Here is a 24,000-nt window from a genome sequence, read left to right on the forward strand (position 1 = left end):
TGGAAATGAGAGTTAATGACAGGGGGTCATTTTGGTTTGCTGGGGTAAATAGTGTTCTGGTGAATAATAGCGCTCTTTGCACCACAAAACCAATTGCCCAAGCACACCTGGGAAATCTTAGCGACCTAGCATTAGCACTGCTTTATGGCATTGTCGATAGCTACTCTAAAGCTACAACAGGATTTCGCATTCTCATTCCTCTCATTTAATGCCGTCTAATGGATGTTGAGAAACGGCAGTGTTTTAAATGGCGATAATAAATGAGGGTGATTAAACGCGAAAGTTCCCCCAAATAGCAACTGTGTTTCTCCCCCTTCCAGCTGGGCACAATTGAGGCCTCTTATTATTGCGTGGGCAATTTGCTGCATGACAGCGTTGGCCCTTGGTTGGCCCTCTTCCACAAAGAGCAATCATCAGGGGTGCAGGGGTGGTGAACCGCGTCCAAGACCCATGAAAGGTTGTGTGCTGTAGGGACACACAGGACTCTATAGAGTCAGAATCATTGTTTTACCTCAGGGACAAGAATGGAAATGCACTGGTATTCATGGATTTCATCAAGTCCCTTTCCACAGGTGTGTTGATCAAGCACTGTGAGGTCTGTATTCATAATCTACAGTAGGTGCTTGATTTTATACACCTGTGGAAAGGGACCTGATGAAACCCATGAATACAATGTAGTAACCAAATCAGTGTATTTATGTATGAACAAAACATGGTACATCATTGGCACGTTATACACAAAATGACTATAAACTGAGCCATTTCCAACTTTTGTAGGAACAGTTTGGGAATGGCCTCTTCTGTTCCAACATGACTGTGCACCAGTGCACATGGAAGAAGGACTTTGGTGTGGATAAACTTGACTGGCCTGCACAGTTCTGACCTCAACCCGATAGAACACCTTTGGGATGAATTTGAGCGAAGGCTGAGAGCCAGTCTCCTTGCCCAATATCAGTGTGTGACCTCATGAATACGCCTCTGGAAGAATGATAAAAAAAATTCCCATAAACACACCCCTAAACCTTGCGGAAAGCTAATGTAATCAGCTTCGGAGTCATTGGAATGGTTATTTGACTTATTTCGGATTGAATGACGGATCGCCAATTCTGCATAGATTCCCTTTAAGAATAGGATGTCTGTAAGTCCATATGCCAGTCAAGGCAGGTGACCCAATAATAATCAAGATATGAATGCCCAAACATGGCCTCCAAGATACTGTAGGGCATTTCTGAAAGTGTAAAAATTATATAAAAAGGGTGTGCGGTGATGGACAATATGAGAGAGTTTGGCCCCCCACTGCACTATGGCTCTCCCTGCCCTGTGCATTACACCCTTATAATCAAATGCTGATCTGGAAACAGTAGACTGGCTGTGGTGGGCTACAAGTTTAGCATCAGACCCAGGGGGAGGATTTAAAAAGGGAGATACTGACAGTCCCCGAAGGCGCCTCAGTCTCTTGGGACTTCCTCTACTGTCACAGTCCATATCACACCCCTCCAGCATTTTGGAAATTATGCTAATCATTGATATATTAAGTAACAACTGCCTTGGGATATTTCTAAACCCACACGAGAGTCATTTGGCCTTTTATCAATAGTGATTTATGGATCAGTGATCGCACATATTAGAGAAGTATTTGGACGATGGACTACTACAGTGACTATCTGCCGTCAGTTAGCAGGAAATGCATATCTAACAATGCTTGTGGGAGCTTTAAAAAGTATAGGATTGATGGGATGAATGGAGCACAGAGGCTGAAGGGCTTTTTCCCAGCGTGTGGACACTTTCCCTTCCCAGCCCTTGGGGGACCATCAATAAATTATGCAATTATGCCCCCATGCAAATGATCAGTGACAAATCCTCTCAGCCTGCAAAGTGATAATCTCCCAGAGACTGGGTGTGAGATCTGCGCTCCCCCAGTGAGTAATGATCTGTACTGTCCATATCCCCTACCGTTGCACCCGCTCCTCCACAATAGTGTTGTGCTTAGTGAAGCTACAGTAGGTGGACTCGTGCCAATTCAGACTTAAGTTAGACATCCTTAGTAAACAATCCAATAATCCAAGTCTGTGAATATATGCGTGTGAATCCCCCTCCCCCCAACACACACACACACACACACACACACACTTGCATAACGCCCCCTGCCCCCCACAGCTCCCATGAGTCACTGAGGTGGACATCGATCACATTGTTGTCGTATGCGATGCCTACAAGACGGCTCTCTCACTGGTACTGTAGCTCTTACAAATGGTATTAACCATTAGCATCGTGTGACTAAAAATACCCCTGCACCATTAACACGCAACGTCCTTAATCTCCCTCTCCCGTCAGTGACCAGTACTTAATGCAGCGAAGCCTGTCTTTGCCTCTGATTTGTCACCTAGGCTACTCCTATAGCCTACCTTACACTGACAGACTTTGACAAGATTCTTGAAAGATTGTAGTCTTTTGAGTAAAGCTTGAATGAGGTGCATTAGTTAAAAGACTACAATCTTTCAAGAATCTTTCCCAAATCTTGTCAAAGTCTGTCAGTGTAAGGTAGGCTTAAGGCTTAAATCAAAGGGTTTTACTAATTTTCAGTGTGAAGCCACCACCGTTGGGGAATCAGATGCAGGGGTTGATTTAGCTGAAAATGTTGCTGATAGGCGTTGTTAATGGGGCGGCCCAGGGACAGCCTCATTAGGGATTGATTGCCCTGGCTGGCTCGCTGAAGTTAATGTCATTAAGGTAGCAGGGAGAGACCTGCTGCTGATTGCAGATGAGGGATTACGAGTCTACTTGTCTTCGGCCTAATCTCAAGAGGAGGAGTGCAAGACCCCGGTGTCTTTTTTGACCTTCCCAGCCCCCCTTATCCCCTCCAATCGGCAAACTCTCTCACCTGCACTTGGTATTTAAGAGGTATACTTTCCATTTCCCCACTTTCTAATGTAAAATTATTCAGTGATATGAGCAGGGTCGGCCGGCCCGGCAGCTCATCTCCCCTCTTATCTCAGGAGGCCATAGTTTGTTGGCTTTGAGGATATACGCATTGCGCTAACCGCTAACACAGAATTGTTTCCAAAAGCCTTTGAACCCGAGTACAGAGCGGATTGAGAGGTAAGCGTGGCTTCACGGTTGCCCCTGAATGAGAGTTAAAATGCTAATTGACAAAAGCCCCGGGGAGGGCAGTGGTTCTTTTTAAAATAATTATGTATGGCCATTTTCAACGGCATCACCTTTATGTTGTGCAGTTAGCGTATCAGGGGTGATGCGTGCAGCTGGCGGGCCCGGTAAATAAATTAGAGAGGAGCGGCAGTGCCGACGCCAAAGCCTTTGAGCTCGTTTGCCGTGAATCCCCTGAGGGAGAGCAGGCTTAAGAGGAAAGTGATAATGCATCAGGCTTAAAAAACAAATACAAATGCACACACACTTTCACTCTTTCAATCTCTCTCTCTCACACTCTCACTCTCTCTCTCTCTCACACACACACACACACACACTCACACACACAGACACACAGACACACACATGCCCAGCAGTGTTCTTGGTGCAAACACCAGGCCATGGGTTAAAAATAAACACAGAGGTTAGCACAAGCCCTCAGAGGCCTTGTCCTAAAACCAGCACAGAAACGTTCAAATGAACTTTTTTTAATCAAACAAATTGGAAAGCACTAGTGTTCTGGAAGAAGGACAGGCTCATTTGAACTTCTGTTGCAAAACTGGACATATGTAGTTGTGTGAGTGGACACTCCTACTTGGGTGTCTCTATTCCTGATTGTCATCATAGACATAATGATAGCCTACAGTATTGGGACTTTTGGTCACATGGAGCCTCCATTGTGTTGGCTTCGTAATCACGAAACAAAGTAAGTTGAATTGTGTCTAATTAGAGCCTGGAGACTCGAGGGGAACAATCAGGGGCATTGTTCATGTTGATGACAAGGGCAAGAGACAGTGAGAAGAACAGGAGCATCACTGCCCATAAGCACTGTCTTCATTTTGGCCCTGATAAACCACATGCGTAGTGTATAGTGTATGTAGCCTACTCGCGGCCATACGTGAAGAACTACAGACACACGCACCCATAAGACGCACAACTCAACCGCTATAAATATGCTAAAACTATTTAATTATAGTGCATGAAAATGCACTATCTTGTTCTTCCTAGGTTTCTTATTATTACAGTGCATGAAAATGCACTGTACTGTTCTTCCTAGTCTTCAACTTCTTCTTATTATTCTTCTTCTAACGCACGCAATTCAGCTTTAACCGCTTCACGTAGAAACTCCATTCAAACTATGTCGCGTAGGTCTTAGTTACGCGATGTGGGCAAAGTATTTTTCAACTTTGTAACTTTTATACTTTTTAAACTATTAGTTAAAAACTATTACAATTTCCCCCATAGACTTAACATTGCTCATTATGACATCACGGCAGCAATTAGAATCTTACGCCAGGTGGCCGGCCACCTGGGCACCAACTGTCAGTTTCTCTCAGGCTTTAAGCATACAGTCTCTCTGAAGACTACATATCCTGTTACTGTTTCCTCTGTCCACAACTGTTTCAAAATAAAAGTCCTCACTGCAATAATACACTATTAAATCATTTAACCATTGAAACTACTCAACTATTTAACTGTTCAACCATTCCAACTGTCAGTTATCATCAACTATGCCTCCAGTCAACTACATGAAACCTCCGTTTCCATAGCAACCAACATGATTATACTGCAGTAACTTCTTGTTTCTTGATAGTGGCCACCGTGGATACCCTAGCAATAAATGTTTCAAAATAAAAGTCCTCACTAGCCTTCCTAAGTCTTCCTAATTCCATCCAACTTTCTATCCATTCATCTTCTTCAAACCATTCACTAATCCACCCATTCTAAACAGTCTGCCTATCAACATCAATTAGATGATCTACATTCAACTTTCAAACAATCTACTCTGTCTCAGGCTTTACACTCTGGCTCTCTTAAGACTAGCCAGTTAAATTGATTACACCTGTATCTGTATCCACTACTCTCAGTAGAGAGCTGTGTCTCTCCATTCTACAAGAATCTAAGGCACATTCCATCCAACTTTCTATCCAGTCATCTTCTTCAGACCATTCACTCATCCACCCATTAAACTGTCTATCAACATCCATTAAACTCTCTGTCTATCAACATTAATTAGACTATCTACATTCAACTTTTAAATTATTTACTCTGTCTCAGGCTGTAACCATTCACTCTGGCTCTCTTAAGACTAGCCAGTTAAATTGATTACACCTGTATCAACTGTCAGTTTCTCTGGCTTTAAGCATACAATCTCTCTGAAGACTACATATCCTGTTAACTGTTTCCTCTGTCCACAACTGTTTCAAAATAAAAGTCCTCACTGCAATAATACACTATTAAATCATTTATTTAACCATTGAAACTACTCAACTATTTAACTGTTCAACCATTCCAACTGTCAGTTATCATCAACTATGCCTCCAGTCAACTACATGAAACCTCCATGTACCTAGCAAACAACATAGCAACCATTAAAATTAAGCGTTTATGACCGTTTCCATAGCAACCAACATGATTATACCGCAGTAACTTCTTGTTTCCTGATAGTGGCCACCATGGATACCCTAGCAACAAATAATTCAAAATAAGTCATCACTAGCAAGTTAGCATGGTTAGCATAGTTAGCATTGTTAGCATAGTTAGCATTTTTAACATAACTGCAAAAAAACATCAACTAAGTTAGTTAATCAACCTGGTTAGCATTGTTAGCAATTTTAGCATTGTTAGCATAGTTAGCATTTTTAGCATTATTGCTAGAAATCATCAGTTAAGTTAGCTAATCAACCTGGTTAGCATTGTTAGTTTAAGTTAGCATTGTTACCATAGTTAGCATTGCTAGCATAGGTAGCATTTTTAACATAACTGCTAGAAATCTTTAGCTAAGTTAGCTAATCAACCTGGTTAGCACTGTGATCATAGTTAGCATAATTAACATTTTTACCATTACTGCATGAAATCAGTAGCTAAGTTAACCAATCAACCTGGTTATCATTGTTACCATAGTTAACATTTTAACATGAATAGTAATCATTAGTTAAGTTAGAACTGGGAATGTTTCAGCTTTAAACTGTCTACCTTCACACTATCAACTCTCTGTAAACTATGCAACCACCATGTTTACCCTAGCTACACCCTAGTAACCATATCTACATTATCTATCTATTTTTGCATTTCATGCACTGGTAATTCCTTGGAATTGCATTTCTAGTTCTTCTTCTAACGCACGCAATTCAGCTTCAACCGCTTAACGTAGAAACTCCATTCAACTTTTGTCCCGTAGGTCTTACTTACGCGATGTGGGCAATGTATTTTTCAACTTTGTAACTTTTATACTTTTTAAACTATTAGTTAAAAACTATTACAATTTCCCCCATAGACTTAACATTGCTCATTATGACATCACGGCAGCAATTAGAATCTTACGCCAGGTGGCCAGTCCAGGTGCAGCAGCTCTCTCTTTCTCTCAGGCTCTTGAGACTACATTTTCTGTTCCCCTGTATCAACTGTATCAACATAAGTCTTCCTAATTCCATCCAACTTTCTATCCATTCATCTTCTTCAAACCATTCACTCATCCACCCATTCTAAACAGTCTGCCTATCAACATCAATTAGACGATCTACATTCAACTTTTAAACAATCTACTCTGTCTCAGGCTTACACTCTGGCTCTCTTAAGACTAGCCAGTTAAATTGATTACACCTGTATCTGTATCCACTACTCTAAGTAGAGAGCTGTGTCTCTCCACTCTACAAGAATATAAGGCACATTCAATCCAACTTTCTATCCATTCATCTTCTTCAGACCATTCACTCATCCACCCATTAAACTGTCTATCAACATCTATTAAACAATCTGCCTATCAACATCCATTAAACATTCTGTCTATCAACATTAATTAGACTATCTACATACAACTTCTAAAGTATTTACTGTGGGTGCCTCTCAAGCAGCGTTTATATGTCCTCCCTCGCTCCTCGATCCTCAATGATCTACATATAGAAAGATAGAAGAAGGGCTAGACTATCCCATTGTTGCCGCTCCATCATTCTTTATGTAGATCAGTGAGGATCGAGGAGCGAGAGAGGACGCGTAAACACTATATGAGAGGCACCTTCTGTCTCAGGCTTTAAGCATACAATCTCATTAAGACTACAGATCCTGTTTCACTACTTCCTCTGTCAACAACTGTTTCAAAATAAAGGTCCTCACTGCAATAATACACTATTAAATCATTTAACCATTGTAACTACTCAACTATTTAACTGTTCAACCATTCCAACTGTCAGTTATCAACTATGCTTCCAGTCAACTACACGAAAACTCCATGTACCTAGCAACCAACATATCAACCATTAAAATTAAGCGTTTATGACCGTTTCCATAGCAACCAACATGATTATACTGCAGTAACTTCTTGTTTCCTGATAGTGGCCCTAGCAACAAATGTTTCAAAATAAAAGTCCTCAGTAGCAAGTTAGCTAGTTAGCATGGTTAGCATTTTTAGCATAATTAGCATTTTTAGCATAACTGCTAAAAATGATTACCTAAGTTAGCTAATCAACCTGGTTAGCATAGTTAGCATTGTTAGCATAGTTAGCGTTTTTAGCATTAATGCTAAAATTGATTGGCTAAGTTAGCTAATCAATGTGGTTAGCTTTGTTAGCATAGTTAGCATTGTTAACATAGTTAGCATTTTTAGCATTACTGCTAGAAATCATTAGCCAAGTAAACCAATCAACCTGGTTATCATTGTTAGCATAGTCAACATTTTAGAATACCTGTTGGAAATCATTAGTTAAGTTAGAACAGGAATGTTTAAGCTTTGAAATGTCTACCTTAACACTATCAACTCTCTTTAAACTATGCAACCACCATGTTTACCCTAGCTACACCTTAGTAACCATATCTACATTATCTATCTATAATTTTTTTTGCATTTTCATGCACTGGTAATTCCTTGGAATTGCATTTCTAGTTATTATTATTCCGCTGATCAAATTCATTTTTTCTATTCAGCTTGAACCGTTTAACTTAGAAACTTAATTCAAACGCCGCAACGTAGGTCTTAAATAGGGGAAGGCTGCTAAGTATTTTTCAACTTAGTAACTTTTATACTTTTTAAACTATAAATTAAAAACTATTACAAATTTCCCCATAGACTTAACATTGGCCTCTATGACATCACAATCGGATCATTAAGCAATTAGAATCTTATGCCAGGTGGCCAGCCCCACCTGCAGCAGCCCTCTCTCTCTCAGGCTATAAGCATACAATCTCTCTGTGAAGACTACATATCCTGTTAACTGTTTCCTCTTTCCACAACTGTTTCAAAATAAAAGTCCTCACTGCAATAATACACTATTAAATCATTTAACCATTGAAACTACTCAACTATTTAACTGTTCAACCATTCCAACTGTCAGTTATCATCAACTATGCCTCCAGTCAACTACATGAGACCTCCATGCACCTAGCAACCAACATAGCAACCATCAAAATTAAGCGTTTATGACCGTTTCCATAGCAACCAACATGATTTTACTACAGTAACTTCTTTATTCCTGATAGTGGCAGCCATGGATACCCCATCAACAAATGTTTCAAAATAAAAGTCCTCAGTACCAAGTTAGCTAGTTAGCATGGTTAGCATAGTTAGCATTTTTAACATAACTGCTAAAAATGATTAGCTAAGTTAGCTAATCAACCTGGTTAGCATTGTTAGCATAGTTAACATTGTTAGCATTTTTAGCATAACTGCTAAAAATGATTAGCTAAGTTAGCTAATCAATGTGGTTAACATTGTTAGCATAGTTGGCATTGTTAGCATAGTTAACATTTTTAGCATTACTGCTAGAAATCATTAGCCAAGTAAACCAATCAACCTGGTTATCATTGTTAACATAGTTAACATTTTAGAATACCTTTTAGAAATCATTAGTTAAGTTAGAACAGGAATGTCTACCTAAACACTATCAACTCTCTTTAAACTATGCAACCACCATGTTTACCCTAGCTATACCTTAGTAGCCATATCTACATTATCTATCTATATTTTTTTTGCATTTTCATGCACTGGTAATTCCTTGGAATTGCATTTCTAGTTATTCCACTTCTTCTTCTAACGCTCGCAATTCAGCTTGAACTGTTTAACGTAGAAACTTGATTCAAACTTTGCTACGTAGGTCTTACTAAGGAGACCTGTGCAATATATTTTTTAACTTTGTAACTTTTATACTTTTTAAACTGTAAATTAAAAACTATTAAACATTTCCCCATAGACTTAACATTGCTCATTATGACATCACGGCAGCAATTAGAATGTTACCCCAGCTGGTCACCACCTGGGCACCAACTGTCAGTTTCTCTCATGCTCCTCTCTGAAGACTACATATTCTGTTCCCCTGTATCCTCTGCGCACAACAGTATCAAAATAAGTCCTCATAATTCCATCCAACTTTATATCCATTCATCTTCTTCAAACCATTCACTCATCCACCCATTCTAAACAGTCTGCCTATCAACAACATCAATTAGACGCTCTACATTGAACTTTTAAACAATCTACTCTGTCTCAGGCTGGCTCTCTTAAGACTAGCCAGTTAAATTGATTACACCTGTATCTGTATCCACTACTCTCAGTAGAGAGCTGTGTCTCTCCATTCTACAAGAATATAAGGCACATTCCATCCAACATTCTATCCATTCATCTTCTTCAGACCATTCACTCATCCACCCATTAAACTGTCTATCAACATCTATTAAACAATCTGTCTATCAACATCCATTAAACTCTCTGTCTATCAACATTAATTAGACTATCTACATTCAACTTTTAAATTATTTACTCTGTCTCAGGCTTTAAGAGTAGGCTACTCTGGCTCTCTTAAGACTAGCCAGTTAAATTGATTACACCTGTGTCAACTACTCTCAGAGAGCTGTATCAGTGTCTCTCTTAACAAGAATATAAGGCACATTCCATCCAACCTTCTATCCACTCATCTTCTTCAGACCATTCACTCATCCACCCATTAAACTGTCAATCAATATCTATTAAACAATCTGCCTATCAACATCCATTAAACATTCTGTCTATCAACATTAATTAGACTATCTACATACAACTTTTAAAGTATTTACTGTGGGTCCCTCTCAAGCAGCGTTTATATGTCCTCCCTCGCTCCTCGATCCTCAATGATCTACATAAAGAAAGATAGAAGAAGGGCTAGACTATCCCATTGTTGCCGCTCCATCATTCTTTATGTAGATCAGTGAGGAGCGAGAGAGGACGCGTAAACGCTATGAGAGGCACCTTCTGTCTCAGGCTTTAAGCATACAATCTCATTAAGACTACAGATCCTGTTTCACTACTTCCTCTGTCTACAACTGTTTCAAAATAAAGGTCCTCACTGCAATAATACACTATTAAATCATTTAACCATTGAAACTACTCAACTATTGAACTGTTCAACCTCCATGTACCTAGCAACCATTAAAATTAAGTGTTTATAACCGTTTCCTTAGCAACCAACATGATTATACTGCAGTAACTTCTTGTTTCCTGATAGTGGCCACCATGGATACCCTAGCAACAAATGTTTCAAAATAAAAGTCCTCACTAGCAAGTTAGCTAGTTAGCATGGTTAGCATAGTTAACATTGTTAACATAGTTAGCATTTTTAGCATAACTGCAAAAAATCATCAACTAAGTTAGCTAATCAACCTGGTTAGCATTGTCAGCAAATTTAGCATTGTTAGCATAGTTAGCATTTTTAACATTACTGCTAGAAATCATCGGTTAAGTTAGCTAATCAACCTGGTTAGCATTGTTAGTAAAGTTAGCATTGCTAGCATAATTAGCATTTTTAGCTTAACTGCTAGAAATCATTAGCTAAGTTAGCTAATCAACATTTTAACATGAATAGAAATCATTAGTTAAGTTAGAACTGGAATGTTTCATCTTTAAACTGTCTACCTTCACACTATCAACTCTCTGTAAACTATGCAACCACCATGTTTACCCTAGCTACACCTCAGTAACCATATCTACATTATCTATCTATTTTTGCATTTTCATGCACTGGTAATTCCTTGGAATTGCATTTCTAGTTCAGTTTGGGTTTTTTATTATTTCTTTGCTTAACACAATCTAACAATAAACAGTGTCTCAATGCGCTTTACAAAGCCTCAGGCTACATTAAACCTCTTGTGCAAACACAGAGGTGACAACACTTATTCATACTCGCAAAGCACTCACACTCAAAAAGGTACACACACACGAAACAGACACTGTACAAATGCTCCCACATTTACATACTGTGATTAGTGGGCTCACTGAAGGAATCTAGTGTCTTTATTTGACAATTGCTCCTTCATGCAGTAGCCATATATCTCTTTTAAATCCCTGCAATAAATGGGCTGCCTCATCTTTTCTCATTTGACAGCCAAAGCCCAGCCAGCCAGCCATTGTGCATTCGGGAGGAATAACCCGCCTTCGTTGCGCTGTTGCAAATGGGCTTGATTTGATTAAGGCGCCAGAACAAAATAGAGACGTTTTTGCAGCTAAAATGGCAGCCATGGAGACAGAGGGTAGGAAGGGTTTGGGAGTGGGAGGAGGGGTGTGTGTGTGTGTGTGTGCGTGTGTGTCTGTGCGTGTGTGTGAGCGTGCATGGGGAGAGGTGTGTGTGTGAGTGGGGATATTCTGTGTGTGTATATGTGTATGTCGGGGGGTAGTGGGGGGTCTCAGATTGTTGCGCAGGAGAGGTTTGTAAGTGCAGGTATCGGGCGCTTGCTGGAGAGTATAGATTTCCCATTTGTGTTTATCTGCAGCATCGGCCGAGTTACTGTCGGGGAGGACCAGCCCGCTGATTTATTCCCCCCTCTGCTGAAGAGGGACAAGGGCACGGTGACCTATTAAAGAAGGGTGTGTGTGTGTGTGTGTGTGTGGGTGTGTGGGTGTGTATGGGTGTGAAAGGGAGACTGAGTGAGTGTGTGTGTGTTTGCGTATGTGTGAGAGTGAGCGAGAGATCAAGAGATACTATCTTGGTTCCTCATCTTGTCATTTATCAGCTTGAACTCCGTGGCAGGTTGAGCGGGCTCGAACCCTATGGACCCAGCGGCCCGGGTGAGCGACACGTCCTTGGGTCGCCCTGACCGCCCGCCCGCCCGCCCGCCCGTCTGCCTGCACAGCGTTAAGAGTCCAACCCCTGCCACTCCAATTTTGCCCGTTTTTGAAAAACGGCAGACATCAAAGAGGAGGAGGACATTGGCCGTGTCGTTTGATCCAGCACCTGTGCGGACGCGCGCTCTCCTCGTCTCCTCGTCTCGGCCGAGGAGGTGGAACCGTGCGGCTCGCGAGGGATCAAAGGAAGTGGAGTGTCATGCTCTAAAGGTCCTCCATCCTTCTCCACCCTCTCATAACCCCTAGGGACTGAGGTGTTTCTGTGAGAGGGGGGGGGGAATCCATCATGTTTGCCATTTGAGCTTGATCTGCATCTGAGGACACACACACACACACACACGCGCGCGCGTGCGCATGCAGGCACGCGTGTGTACACACACACACACAGACACACGCACATGTGTACATAAAATGGATAATACATACATAAACATACAGTATATGGGAGTGGGCACACACACACACACACACACATGCACGCGTACACACACACACACACACACACACACACACACACACACACGTACACAAAATGAGACAATCCTTTGCGTCCATGACACGCATGCATGAATCCCTCTCCCCCTCATACCACCTACTTATGCGTGTCTCTGTTCCTCCTGCGAGCGAACACGAGCGCGCCGTGCCCTTCAGGTCAGGCAGCAGCCAGATCAATCCATAATAATGGACGCCGCTGCCGCTGGCCTGGGCACGGAGCCGTACGACGCGGACATCAGCAGTCACATCACAGAGCCCCCGGAATAAATCACCCGTCCAGCCGGAGCATAGCTGACGACCAGGGAGGAGAGAGTGATAGAGAGAGAGAATGGGAGAGAGAGAGAGAGAGAGAGAGAATGAATAAGTGGACGAGCCAGCAGGACGGAGATTTAAATGCCTCTTTGACCCCTGAGGGAAGGATAACATGACATCTGTTGTCTCAGGTCAAGGATCTTTAGACCCGTAGGAGCGTCCAGATGAATGGCTGGACTCAGGTTTGGTGGATGGGGGAGATGGAGGCTGACTTAGTATTATAGTCCGTCCCCCCCCCCCCCGTGGTGTGTGTTAGTGATTAGGGTTGTAGTGCGTAGTGTGTGATGATGTGTGGTTTGTGATGGTTTGTGTGGTAGTGTGTGATGGTGTGTGAATGCCCTACTACAGCAGGGGACATCACAGGGCGTCTCACTGATAAAAGACAAGCTGGTGACGGGGAGTTTGAAGTGGTCCGGTGCAAGAGAGCCGTGCTGTGAATGTCAGCCGGGAAAATCGACTGACAAATGCACATGAGCAGCAAGGACTTCTTCAGGACAACTCACCTGTGCGTGCGTGCGTGCGTGCGTGCGTGCGTGCGTGCGTGCGTGCGTGCGTGCGTGCGTGCGTGCGTGCGTACGTGCGTACGTGCGTGCGTGCGTGCGTGCGTGCGTGCGTATGTGTATGTTGGCAGGGGGCTGTTCTGTGGACTGTTTGCTGAATGGCGCATATAGGCCATGGCGTCCCCCAAAGAGTGAGCTTTGCAGGAGAGCTCAGGTTCGCGCCGCTGACAGATTGGAGTGAGGATGTGGGATGCACAGCGTGTGTCAAACTCACAGCAGGCGCTGAGCTCTCATTCCACTCTCAGTAGATGTAAGACGGGAGGCGGGGGGTGGGATCTAACTGATCTCTGTGGTCTGTGTGTGTATGTGTGTGTGCGTTTGTGTATCACAGCAGGGTTATTAACAGTGACCTGTTTATTTGGTTTTTCAGATCATTTGGTTGTGTTGCCTAGCAGAGAGAGCAGGTGGGGAGGGGGACAGAGGTTGCTGTGGCAACAGTGGTCCTCTCACACCCCTGAAACACCCCCCTCCCCCCCTCCTCTCTTCTGTGTGGACACACACATGTACACACACATGCACTCTTTATCTCAAACAAGCACACATGCACACACCCCACATGCACCAGGTGCATTTTTCTCTCACTTTTTTTGTCCCATAGTGTGATTGTGTGTGTGTCTGTGTGTGTGTGTGTGTGTGTAAAAGAGAAAGCGAGAGAGAAAATTGGGTGGTGGCGGTGGTGGTGGAGTGGGTGTAGTCAGCGGGCATGTTGTCAGGGCAATCTCTTCCCATCAGGTGGATGCACCAGCAGATAGAACTCTCACACCCTCCGGTTCATAAGAGTCGGGAGGCCTGTCTCCACGGCAACCTGCCAACCCCCACCACCAGGGCATCACACATCATCCTCTCACCTCACCTTGGCACAAGACCCCAGGATGATGACCAGGCTATGCCAAGCATGATCCCTAGACTCCCTAGCAGCGAGAAACCTTTGCCCCTCTAACATCCCTCTGGTCTGTCTGTGCCCACTGGCCAGGTTATGCCAAGCATGGGGTGCACCTGATGAGGTGGCAACGTTCCCCCTGTGGCACCTGTTGTTTTTGAGTCACTGATGAGGCCAAGCTGGGGGCACACATCTTCAGACACACACACACACACACACACACACACACACCATTTCATCACTGATGTCTCCATCAGCCCTGCACAGTCTCAGTCAGCCAACAAAACCCCCTCTGCTTCCAAACAATCATTTTAAAACAATATTCGACTCCACCAGCATTCATCTGTGCCATTCATCAGTGCTGCTGTGATGGAGGACGTTGTCCTAATTGGCAGCTATCTCGCTGATCCTCATCTGCCAGGATGCTTAAATGATTAACTCGGGTATGGATTTAAGTACACAGCATGCTCCCTAGGAATAGCTTGTCCTTAGCAAACCCCCCTTAAAAATTCCCTCACACATCTGTCAACCGAGAGGTGTTGTGATCAGTGTGTGTGTGTCTGTGTCTGCTGTGTGTGTCAAATGAATATTTGTCTCGAGTCTCTGGGACGTCTCTCCATGCTCCAGTCGGTAGTTCTGTGTACGCCTGCCAAAACAAACAAAACAACAAAAAGCGAAACAGACCCGGTGTCGGCTAAAAAGAGTAGTAGATAATACATCTCTCTCTCCCCCCCCCCCCCCCCTCCTGCATCCAAGATCTGTGGAATATTAAAACAATCCCATCATAGACCACTTCAAAAGTCTCTTCCAAGAGAGGGAGAAGAAAAGATGACACCTGTATTACATTCAAAGGGGGCTGCGGCTGCCTAACTAGTCAGGGGGCTGTCAGTGCACCTGAGGAAGAGGAACCAGATGAAGGGGGACTCATCTTGGAATATCAATGAGCACTAATGACACTCCACTGCACTGAGAACACCGTCTCTCTCTCTCTCTCTCTCTCTCTCTCTTTCTCTCTGTCTCTCTGTACATGAAAACTACAGGTAACGCTTTTATGGAGGGCTTATTGTGTTGCATACCAATTTTTGTTCTTGTAGAGTCTGTAAACAGGAAGCCCTGGTGGATCCCACCCACCCTCCTATCACCCCCCTCCTTTCTTCTGGCTATTTCTCAGCACAGATTATTGGAGCCCTACTGGGAAGGAGGAAATTGCTTTCTTATGGTTCTTGCATGTGGTGAACGACGGTGCTGGTTGGCGTCCAAAGTACCCAACCACAACGGTTTGGACCATTGTCAGGGCCCTCTAGAACAATGGCCCAGAAATCTCTCTCTCTCTCTCCCTCTCTCTCTTTCTCTCTCGCTGGCTCTGAGGATGCGCTCACAGCTCATACATGTGTTGTGTTGTGTCGTGTTGTGTTGTCTGAGAGGTGTGGAGTCTCCGGTTCTCCTTTGGCAGATGGAGCCATGTGCTCCGCAGGGCTGCTGGCCCGGGCCTGTAATTAATAGGGAGCACCTGTTCGCCATCACCTCCACTGCCTCGCACTCTGCGGCTCTGTGTCCACCGGTGGCCTGGGTGCAGGTTAAGCTGTGTGTGTGTGTGTGTGTGTGTGTGTGTGTGTGTGTGTGTGTGTGTGTGTGTGTGTGTGTGTGTGTGTGTGTGTGTGTGTGTGTGTGTGTGTGTGTGTGTGTGTGTGTGTGTGTGTGTGTGTGTGTGTGTGTGTGTGTGTGTGTGTGTTTGTGTGTGTGTGAGATTTATGGAATATGAAAGGGATTGTACTGTAGATGATGTTGGTCAGTTATTGGTGGAGTTGTTGTACTGGCCTGTTGTATGTACTGTAGACGGGCATAGGAAATTATCTGCCTGTGTGTGTGTGTGTGTGTGTGTGTGTGTGTGTGTGCCTCCAAACCTATCTTAATCTTGATATTAAGCAACCAACAGGCAGGGCACTCCCTTGTTTTTACCAGAGTCAGTACTCCTACTTCACAGACAGCCCAGCGAGGCAGCTGGTCTTGAAAGCCGGAGTCGGTTGTGTGGCGGCCATTCATAATTCCACCCCTCCGTCCAGCTGATGAGAGGAAGGCAGTTGCCATGACGATGCATCTGCCTCCCAACTTGCCACGCACACGCCAGCCCTCCACAGCTGACTGCTGAGTACATGGTTACTGCTGCACGGTAACCTCGCCATGACAACAGCATCCATCCATCTACAGCAGGCGCCTGTTCTCTCATGTTTTTGCCTCTTCTTTCTTTTTTTTTACATCGGAAGCTCTAATGGAAAATAGATTTGCCCTCAAAATATCATTCAGAGCGATGACGCATATAAGAGTTAATTAGCATGAAGAGTTAATTTCTCCTTACAGTGCCACTGCCATGGCTGACAACTGCTTTGAATTGGTGCATCTCTGTCTCTTTATCCAATCTGACTACACATTAATACCCCCTCTGCACTGTTCAGTCATTTGGCCGATTCAGAGTCGTCTTTGTTACAGTCCGTTTCGTGGAAGTGTGTGGCAGTAAAAGTGATAACAGACGGAAGCACTGATTACTCAGCAGTGAGTGTTTTTTCAGAGGCTTTGCTCAGTCGTTTAGTTGCTAACATCACACAGCCGACTGCTGAGGTAAGCACGTGATGAATTTTCTCTCCGGATGGAGCCAGGGGGAGGTGATGGGGTTGGGTTGGGAGGTGGGTGGGGTGGGGTGGGGTGGGGTGGGGGTGTGGGGGGTGCAGGTTGGGAGACGTGATGAAGTGCTAATAACGTCACAAGACTGCAGACGCTGATAGAGTTGCCACGTCGCCTCTCCCTCTACTGCGCTGCCAACTCTGCCAGGAGAGAGATTGGGGTTGTAAATCTGATCCTCAATCAGGTTTATGGAGGCGCCGTCGCATAGGAGCCATCTCAAAACGCCCCTGCGACACCCAGGACACGGAGGGGCATAGATCTCTCTCACACACACACACACACACACACACACACACACACACACACACACACACACACACATACACACACAGCAGGCATTCACCTTTCATGTCACTGCTGTGTACAAGGATCAGCTTTCAATCACAGCAATGAATTGTGTATTACATGTCGACCACAAAATAGCGACTGTTGATTAAACGGGCACAAGGCAGAGATACACTGACTGCATCTATTGATTTTATGGTTATTTGCCAATGGTTAGTACTTCAACTTAATGGAGGGTGTGCATCGGAACACCTATTCATTCATTAAAAAAGTCTGCAGAGATACTGCTGTTGTTATTGTTGTTGTGTGTCAAGATGCATTTGGCATTCATTGCTTGCAGCTTCATTGGAGCCATTCTAGCCTCTTCTCAGTTTATTCTCCTCAGCTCTCCATTTTGTGCTCTCCCAGGGAAACAACAGAAACACACACACAAACACCCTCCAACAAAGCCCACCCCGCTAGGCTGTGCTGATCCGTTCGATAATGGCCTCACACACCGACAGCCACTCGGCATTCTCAACCACGCTCTCCTCTCCGCTCCCCTCTTCCTCCTCCTCCCTTCTCTTTTCCTTCATCCTCCTCCCTCTCTTGCTCCCTCCTTTCCACTTCCAAGCATCTCTGTCTCGCTTGCCTCTTTTTCTTCCTTTTTTCTTCCCTCTCTCTGTTTCCCTCTCTCTGACTGCCATTCACGTTCATCTCTCCCAGAAGGATTCTCCCGCGTCTCACCAGATTGACTTCACCCAGAGTATTCTGAGAATAAACAATTGAGACAGGCCTTTCTATTCCTCACCCCCACACCCCTCTACTGCCTCTCTTCCCCCACCTCCGCCTCGCTTACCTGTAAATGCCTTCTCTCCTCTTATCTGCCGTGTTATTGTTAAATTCTAATCTGTAAAAAGACATGTAAAAACGTGTTATTGAGCAGATGGCTGCTGTCTTTAGTGTGCATTATAAAGGCAGCTGGCTCCATTCTGGTCTGTGTACAAAGAGATGGACGGGGGGGGGGGGGGGGAGAAAGAACTCCTGTTTACAGTGGTGTCTCGGGGCTGTTGGATTCAGCACCACTGGAAAGGAACAGCTCCCAGCCACAGTGGGTTTGGCATGCACATCCATGGGCTGATTTCAGCACCTCCTCGGCTGGACAGCGACTTTCTGTTTTCCAACGCACATAAACAGGAAGAGAGATAAAAATAAAAAAAAACACCTTTTATAGTGGTTTATTTATAAACTGAGTTTAGGAGACGTACTTGTGTACATTTGCTTTTATGTAAGAAACATGTTGATCTAAAATGTAAAAAGTGAATGTCACAAACTGAGCATTTAAAAGTTCAGTAAAGTGAAAGACAAGAAATAGAAAAACATAAAGCAAAACCATTTTAACTGTTCCATCTCTCGCACATACAGTTCTTATTATACATATACACACAGATTCTATTTTGTAGGGTCATTGAATTTGTTATATTGTAATTGCTATTTATTCAGCAAACTACAAACCACAGTAATGTGTATGAATGTATGGGGGTGTAAGAGAGTGGGTGGTGTGTGTGTATGGGGGGGCATTGTCATAGCAGGTGACATAAATAAAATATATGATGAATGCAAAGGAGCACAGATGTGTGTGTGTGTGTGAGAGAGAGAGATGCTGTTAAGATGGTTACTTCTCTTCAAGAGTTCTTATGCCAGGTTAGCTTTTGTGCTTGGCGAGTTTTGCTGCTGCCAAAAGAGATTTGGTTGTGATTGTGTCTTGTACTCAAACATGGGGTGTGATCTTAGTCAGGTGGACTTCTGTAGTGGAAGAGATTTGGCCAGATTGACTTATGTATCGAGAGACATTTTCTCAGGTAGAGTTCTGTACCGGAAAAGATTGATGCGGGCTGACTCCCACTGTTGGGAGAGAGGTAGGTCCAGTTTGACTCCAGTAGTCTTTGAGATGTGATTCCCGTAGTGGGAGAGACCGGTCCGATCTGACCGCCATGCGCCTCACACCTGCTGGGTGGCCTCACAAACAGCTATCAGCGGAGAGGCCTCTTATGAACGCAGGAGGGGCGAGAGAAAACAGAGGGAGGGAAAGAGATTGCAGAGAGATCTTTATGTGTATGTGTGTGTGTGTGTGTGTGTGTGTGTGTGTGTGTCCATGGGTTTCAAATATGCAATTGTTTGTGTTGTATTACCACTTCATGTTCCTAGCTGGGGTCCCAAAAAACACTGATTCATCTGAGAATCAGGACTATGGACTGAATGAGCTGCCTTTGATCTAGCAGAATTCTCCCTCACAGCGTGCACACACACACACACACACCCATGCACACATCCACATACGCACAAACTAGTTACATAATGATGGTCATGCATGTTTAATGTCTGGATGTTGGGACCCGTAAAATGAAAATGGCAATGCTCTGCACTGAATTTTTTTTTTTTTTTACTTTTTAGAAAATGTATAAATACATTTTGAGATGTGTTTGGTACATAATGCTTTAAGATAATGCTGTTTGCATCAGTCTTGTTTCAGAAATTAATTTCTTTTATAGAATAGTTCATCTTCTCACCCAAGCACACAGACACCCTCCCAGGCAAAAAAACAATTCTCACTCAGTTAGCACTGAAACGTGGGTGGTTTAATCTCAAACCTTTATATGCAATTATCACAACAAAGACCATTGCTGTGGTCCCAGTTCTTGTGTTACACTATTGTGTGTGAAGAACATATTGTTTATTTGAGATGGAAACAATCTCTCAGCAGAAAAAGTTGCCGACGTAACCAGACGTGTGTGTGTTTCCATGTGTATGGGTGTGTGTTTGTTTGTGTGTGTGTGTGTGTGTGTGTGTGTGTGTGTGTGTGTGTGTGTGTGTGTGTGTGTGTGTGTGTATGTGTGTGTGTGTGTGTGTGAGTGTGTAGCCATCCAGACTAGAGCCAGGCGTGGCACGCCACGTTATCTAAATCTTTCAATCGTTCAGGCGGTGAAGGAAAGGCGCTGAGTCCGTTCCAGCGTCTGACCCTGGATGGCTGCTGTGTGTAGGGGAGACGACAGCACAGAGAGATTTGACTGAGGTTTCATTATCTCTGTCTTTGGCATCTCCCTCTCCTCCTCTCATTTCTCTCCCTCTCTCTCTCTGTCTCTCTCTCTATTCTCTCACTCTCACTCCTTCTGCCCCTCTCTTCCTCACTCTTTTCTATCACAGAGAGGAAGTGGAATGATAAATGCGTTTCATTATTGATGATCAGCACAATGTTTGTGCGTGTGCTGCGAGCGCCTCTCTCTCTCTCTCTCTCTCTCTCTCTCTCTCTCTCTCTCTCTCTCCTCTAGCTGCTTTCCGGCTTTTGATGCTCAGCTGCAGCCACCACAGAGAAAAGCTGGGGGATAGAGTAAAGAGATAAGAGAGCAAGAAAGAGGGGGAAGAGAGAAAACAGCAAGGGAGAAAGAAAGATTGAGCCTGACAGGGTGAGAAAGAAGACAACAATGTGTGAAGGAGACAATGTGTATTGCTGAGCGACAGCAAGCGAGAGATAGATAGATAGAGAGAGTGGGGGGAGAGTGATGGAGTCACAGAAGGAAAATAGATTGGGCTTGTTCCTGTGGCTTTGTGATGTAAATAAGCATGGCCTTTTGACAATAAAGAGCTCGCATTCACAGGGTGTTGGTCGGTGGGGAGAAGGCATTTATAAAAGCTTGAGTCTTTTCATATATCCCTTTGGGGTGGTGTCTGCTGTAAGTGCCTGTGTAAGCGGTAAAACAACCCTCACCCCCCCCCCCCCACCCCCCCACACACACACGGGATTAGCAGGGGCAACTTGCTGTCATGAATATTATGGCTGTTATTAACACTCTAATCGTGATTAATGATTCTGCCCTGTCAGACTCAAGAAGAAGAGAAGGGATCTGAGGGAAAAAAACAAGAGAGAGAGAGTGTAAGAGAGGGAGGGAGGGAGGGAGAGAGAGAGAAAGGGAGAGAAAGTGCAGGAACACAGTAGGGGTCCCCTGAGTCACTCTGTTGCTTCTGCAGTTATTCGTTTGCCCTCTCTATTCATCTTCTGTAGTCTATATGCCTTAACCTACACCCACTCCTTCCCTCCTTTCATCTCTCTCGCTCTCTCTGTCTCTTTTTCTGTCTCTTTCTCTCGTTCTCTCTGCTGTTCATCTGCTATCTCTTTGTGACACAGCGATTACCATGTCAGACTGAATGAATGAGAGAGAGAGTGAGGGAGATAGAGAGAGCGCAGGGGTGGATGGTCTCTGTCATTTTCTGGGATTATCCTACAGCTAAATCCTCCAGGCAGCTTCCGTCTGTGGGTTGGGCTATCTCACATACCACGTCTGTCCTCTCTCTCTCTCTCTCTCTCTCTCTCTCTCTCTCTCTCTCTCTCTCTCTCTCTCCCTCCCTCTCCTCTGTCTCTTTCTCTCTCTCTCTATCTATCTCTCTCCATCTCTCTCCATCTCTCTCTCCCTCCCTGGCATCCTTTGTTTCATCTCACCCCACGTTGGTTTCTTGCCCAGCTTGTGTGCTCACCGCCCTTTTTATTGACCACTGGCTTTGACGTCCTCCAACAAATTATCGCCTCATTCCTTTGGCTAATAATGTTGCCATCGATTTTCACAAACAGTGGTCAGCTCTCATTGCTGACAAAACATTTCAGATCTGTCCTCTCAGATTCTGTATTAAAAGGAGATTAACCACTTCCGTGAGAATGATTTGAAAGATGAGAGAACAGTACACAACCAGCATATAGACCCATTTCACTGTAGCTGAAGATGACAGTGTGATGATTTTGAACCTTGTGACACTTCCCACTAAATATACACGGATTAATTCAGATGGTAGCCTATTGTGTAAGCGCATGCTTTTCTCTTGCCTGTTGATCTACTTAACCTTGCACCTAAGATTCCCCTCTATCCTACGAGATGAGCTTCTGCTGTCCTTGTAATAGGTGCTGCTTGCCTGAGCCAACTCGGTGCAATCCGTATAGTGCTGGCACGTTGTGCTTGTTGTTGTTGTTGTTGTTGTTGTTGTTGTTGTTGTTGTTGTTGTTGTTTTTGTTTGTCGTCTCGTCTCATCTCTCTGCTCCCCGGAGTGCGACAGTAGTCATCCCTAAAGGCGAAAGGCGAGTGAAATCAATCTCTCAGACAGTGAATTCGAGGCTACAGTGGCAGAGCCCGGGGGAGGAGAAGGCCGCTGGATTGGGGATGGGAAAGGCTCAAGGGGAACTTCATCTCAGTTTAAATCAAATCAGTCTGCAATGCCGCCTCAGCATGACTTGGCGCAAAGAAACGTCAGCATCATGGAACATTACCCCCCCACACACACACTTGCTTATTTATTTATTTATTTATTTATTGGTTTGTGTATCTATGAATCCAGCATGTTTCCAATTGTAAAATATGTATTTTCCTTTCCTCCTCCTCTTTGCTCTCTTATCCTCCTCTCTTCTTCTCTTCTTTTATCTCTCTCTTTCCCCACCTCCTCTCTCCCCCCCTCTCTCTCTCTCTCTCTCATTCCTCTCTCCCAGGGACGTGTCTGGTGCTGGGCTGTATGATCTACCCGGATGGCTGGGACTCGGACGAGGTGAAGAGGATGTGCGGTGAGCAGACGGGGAAGTACACCATCGGAGCGTGCTCGGTGCGCTGGGCCTACATCCTGGCCATCATGGGCATCATGGACGCCATGATCCTCTCCTTCCTGGCCTTCGTGCTGGGCAACCGCCAGGACGGCCTCATGGCCGAGGAGCTGCTCAGCGACAGTAAGAATCACACACGAAACATTTAAACCACTGGGCCAAAGTGAAGTAGGCCACGCTAAGACAGACATTATTTAAAGTAATAATAATAATAATAATACATTTTATTTATATTGCGCTTTACATCAAATAGATGATCTCAAAGTACTGTAAAGTATACAGTATGCAATTTTGTTGATGTGTACTGAAAGTAAAGGTGACAGTAATAATTATATATCATTAAACCTTTATGAAGAGCTCAGCTTTTTACGTGTTACATGCATGTACTTTTTACGTATGTTAACTTACATGTACAGTGAGGAGCATATGTATTTGATACCATGCTAAAACAGGAATATAAAATCATCATTTGACAATTGATCTTAATGCCTTAATTCAAAAAATGAGTAAAAATAAAACCGCCAAGGATGCCAATTTTCTTTGTGATTGAAGAATGTATTGTAAATAAATAAATGTTTTCCTTAAATGCTAAGGGAAGGATGTATTTGACCCCCTATGTAACCCTATGGGAATTTAACACATAGGGTTAACATAGGGGCAGGCAGATTTTTATTTTTAAAGGCCAGCTATTTCATGGATCCAGAATATTATGCATCCTGATAAAGTTCTCTTGGCCTTTGGAATTAAAATAGCCCCACATCATCACATACCCTTCACCATACCTAGAGATTGGCATGGTGCTTTTTCCAGTAGGCCTATTAGCCTGTTTGATTTGCATTGAGCTCAATGAGCATCAAACAGGCTAATAGGCCTACTGGAAAAAGCACCATGCCAATCTCTAGCTATGGTGAAAAGTATGTAATGATGTGGGGCTATTTTAATTCCACCG

At 44.0% G+C, this 24,000-nt stretch overlaps 1 protein-coding gene across 1 annotated transcript in view; it reads left to right on the forward strand.

The window, feature by feature from the left end:
• lhfpl3 (LHFPL tetraspan subfamily member 3) overlaps positions 1 to 24,000 on the forward strand; it is a 33,981-nt gene that overhangs the window by 7,889 nt on the left and 2,092 nt on the right. The window contains exon 2 of the mRNA XM_062518388.1: positions 22,944 to 23,174. Coding sequence (XP_062374372.1) covers positions 22,944 to 23,174 — 231 coding nt within the window. The remainder of the gene's footprint in view (positions 1 to 22,943; positions 23,175 to 24,000) is intronic.

This window comes from Sardina pilchardus, chromosome 17 (assembly GCF_963854185.1).
Source record: "Sardina pilchardus chromosome 17, fSarPil1.1, whole genome shotgun sequence".
Lineage (NCBI taxonomy): Eukaryota > Metazoa > Chordata > Actinopteri > Clupeiformes > Clupeidae > Sardina > Sardina pilchardus.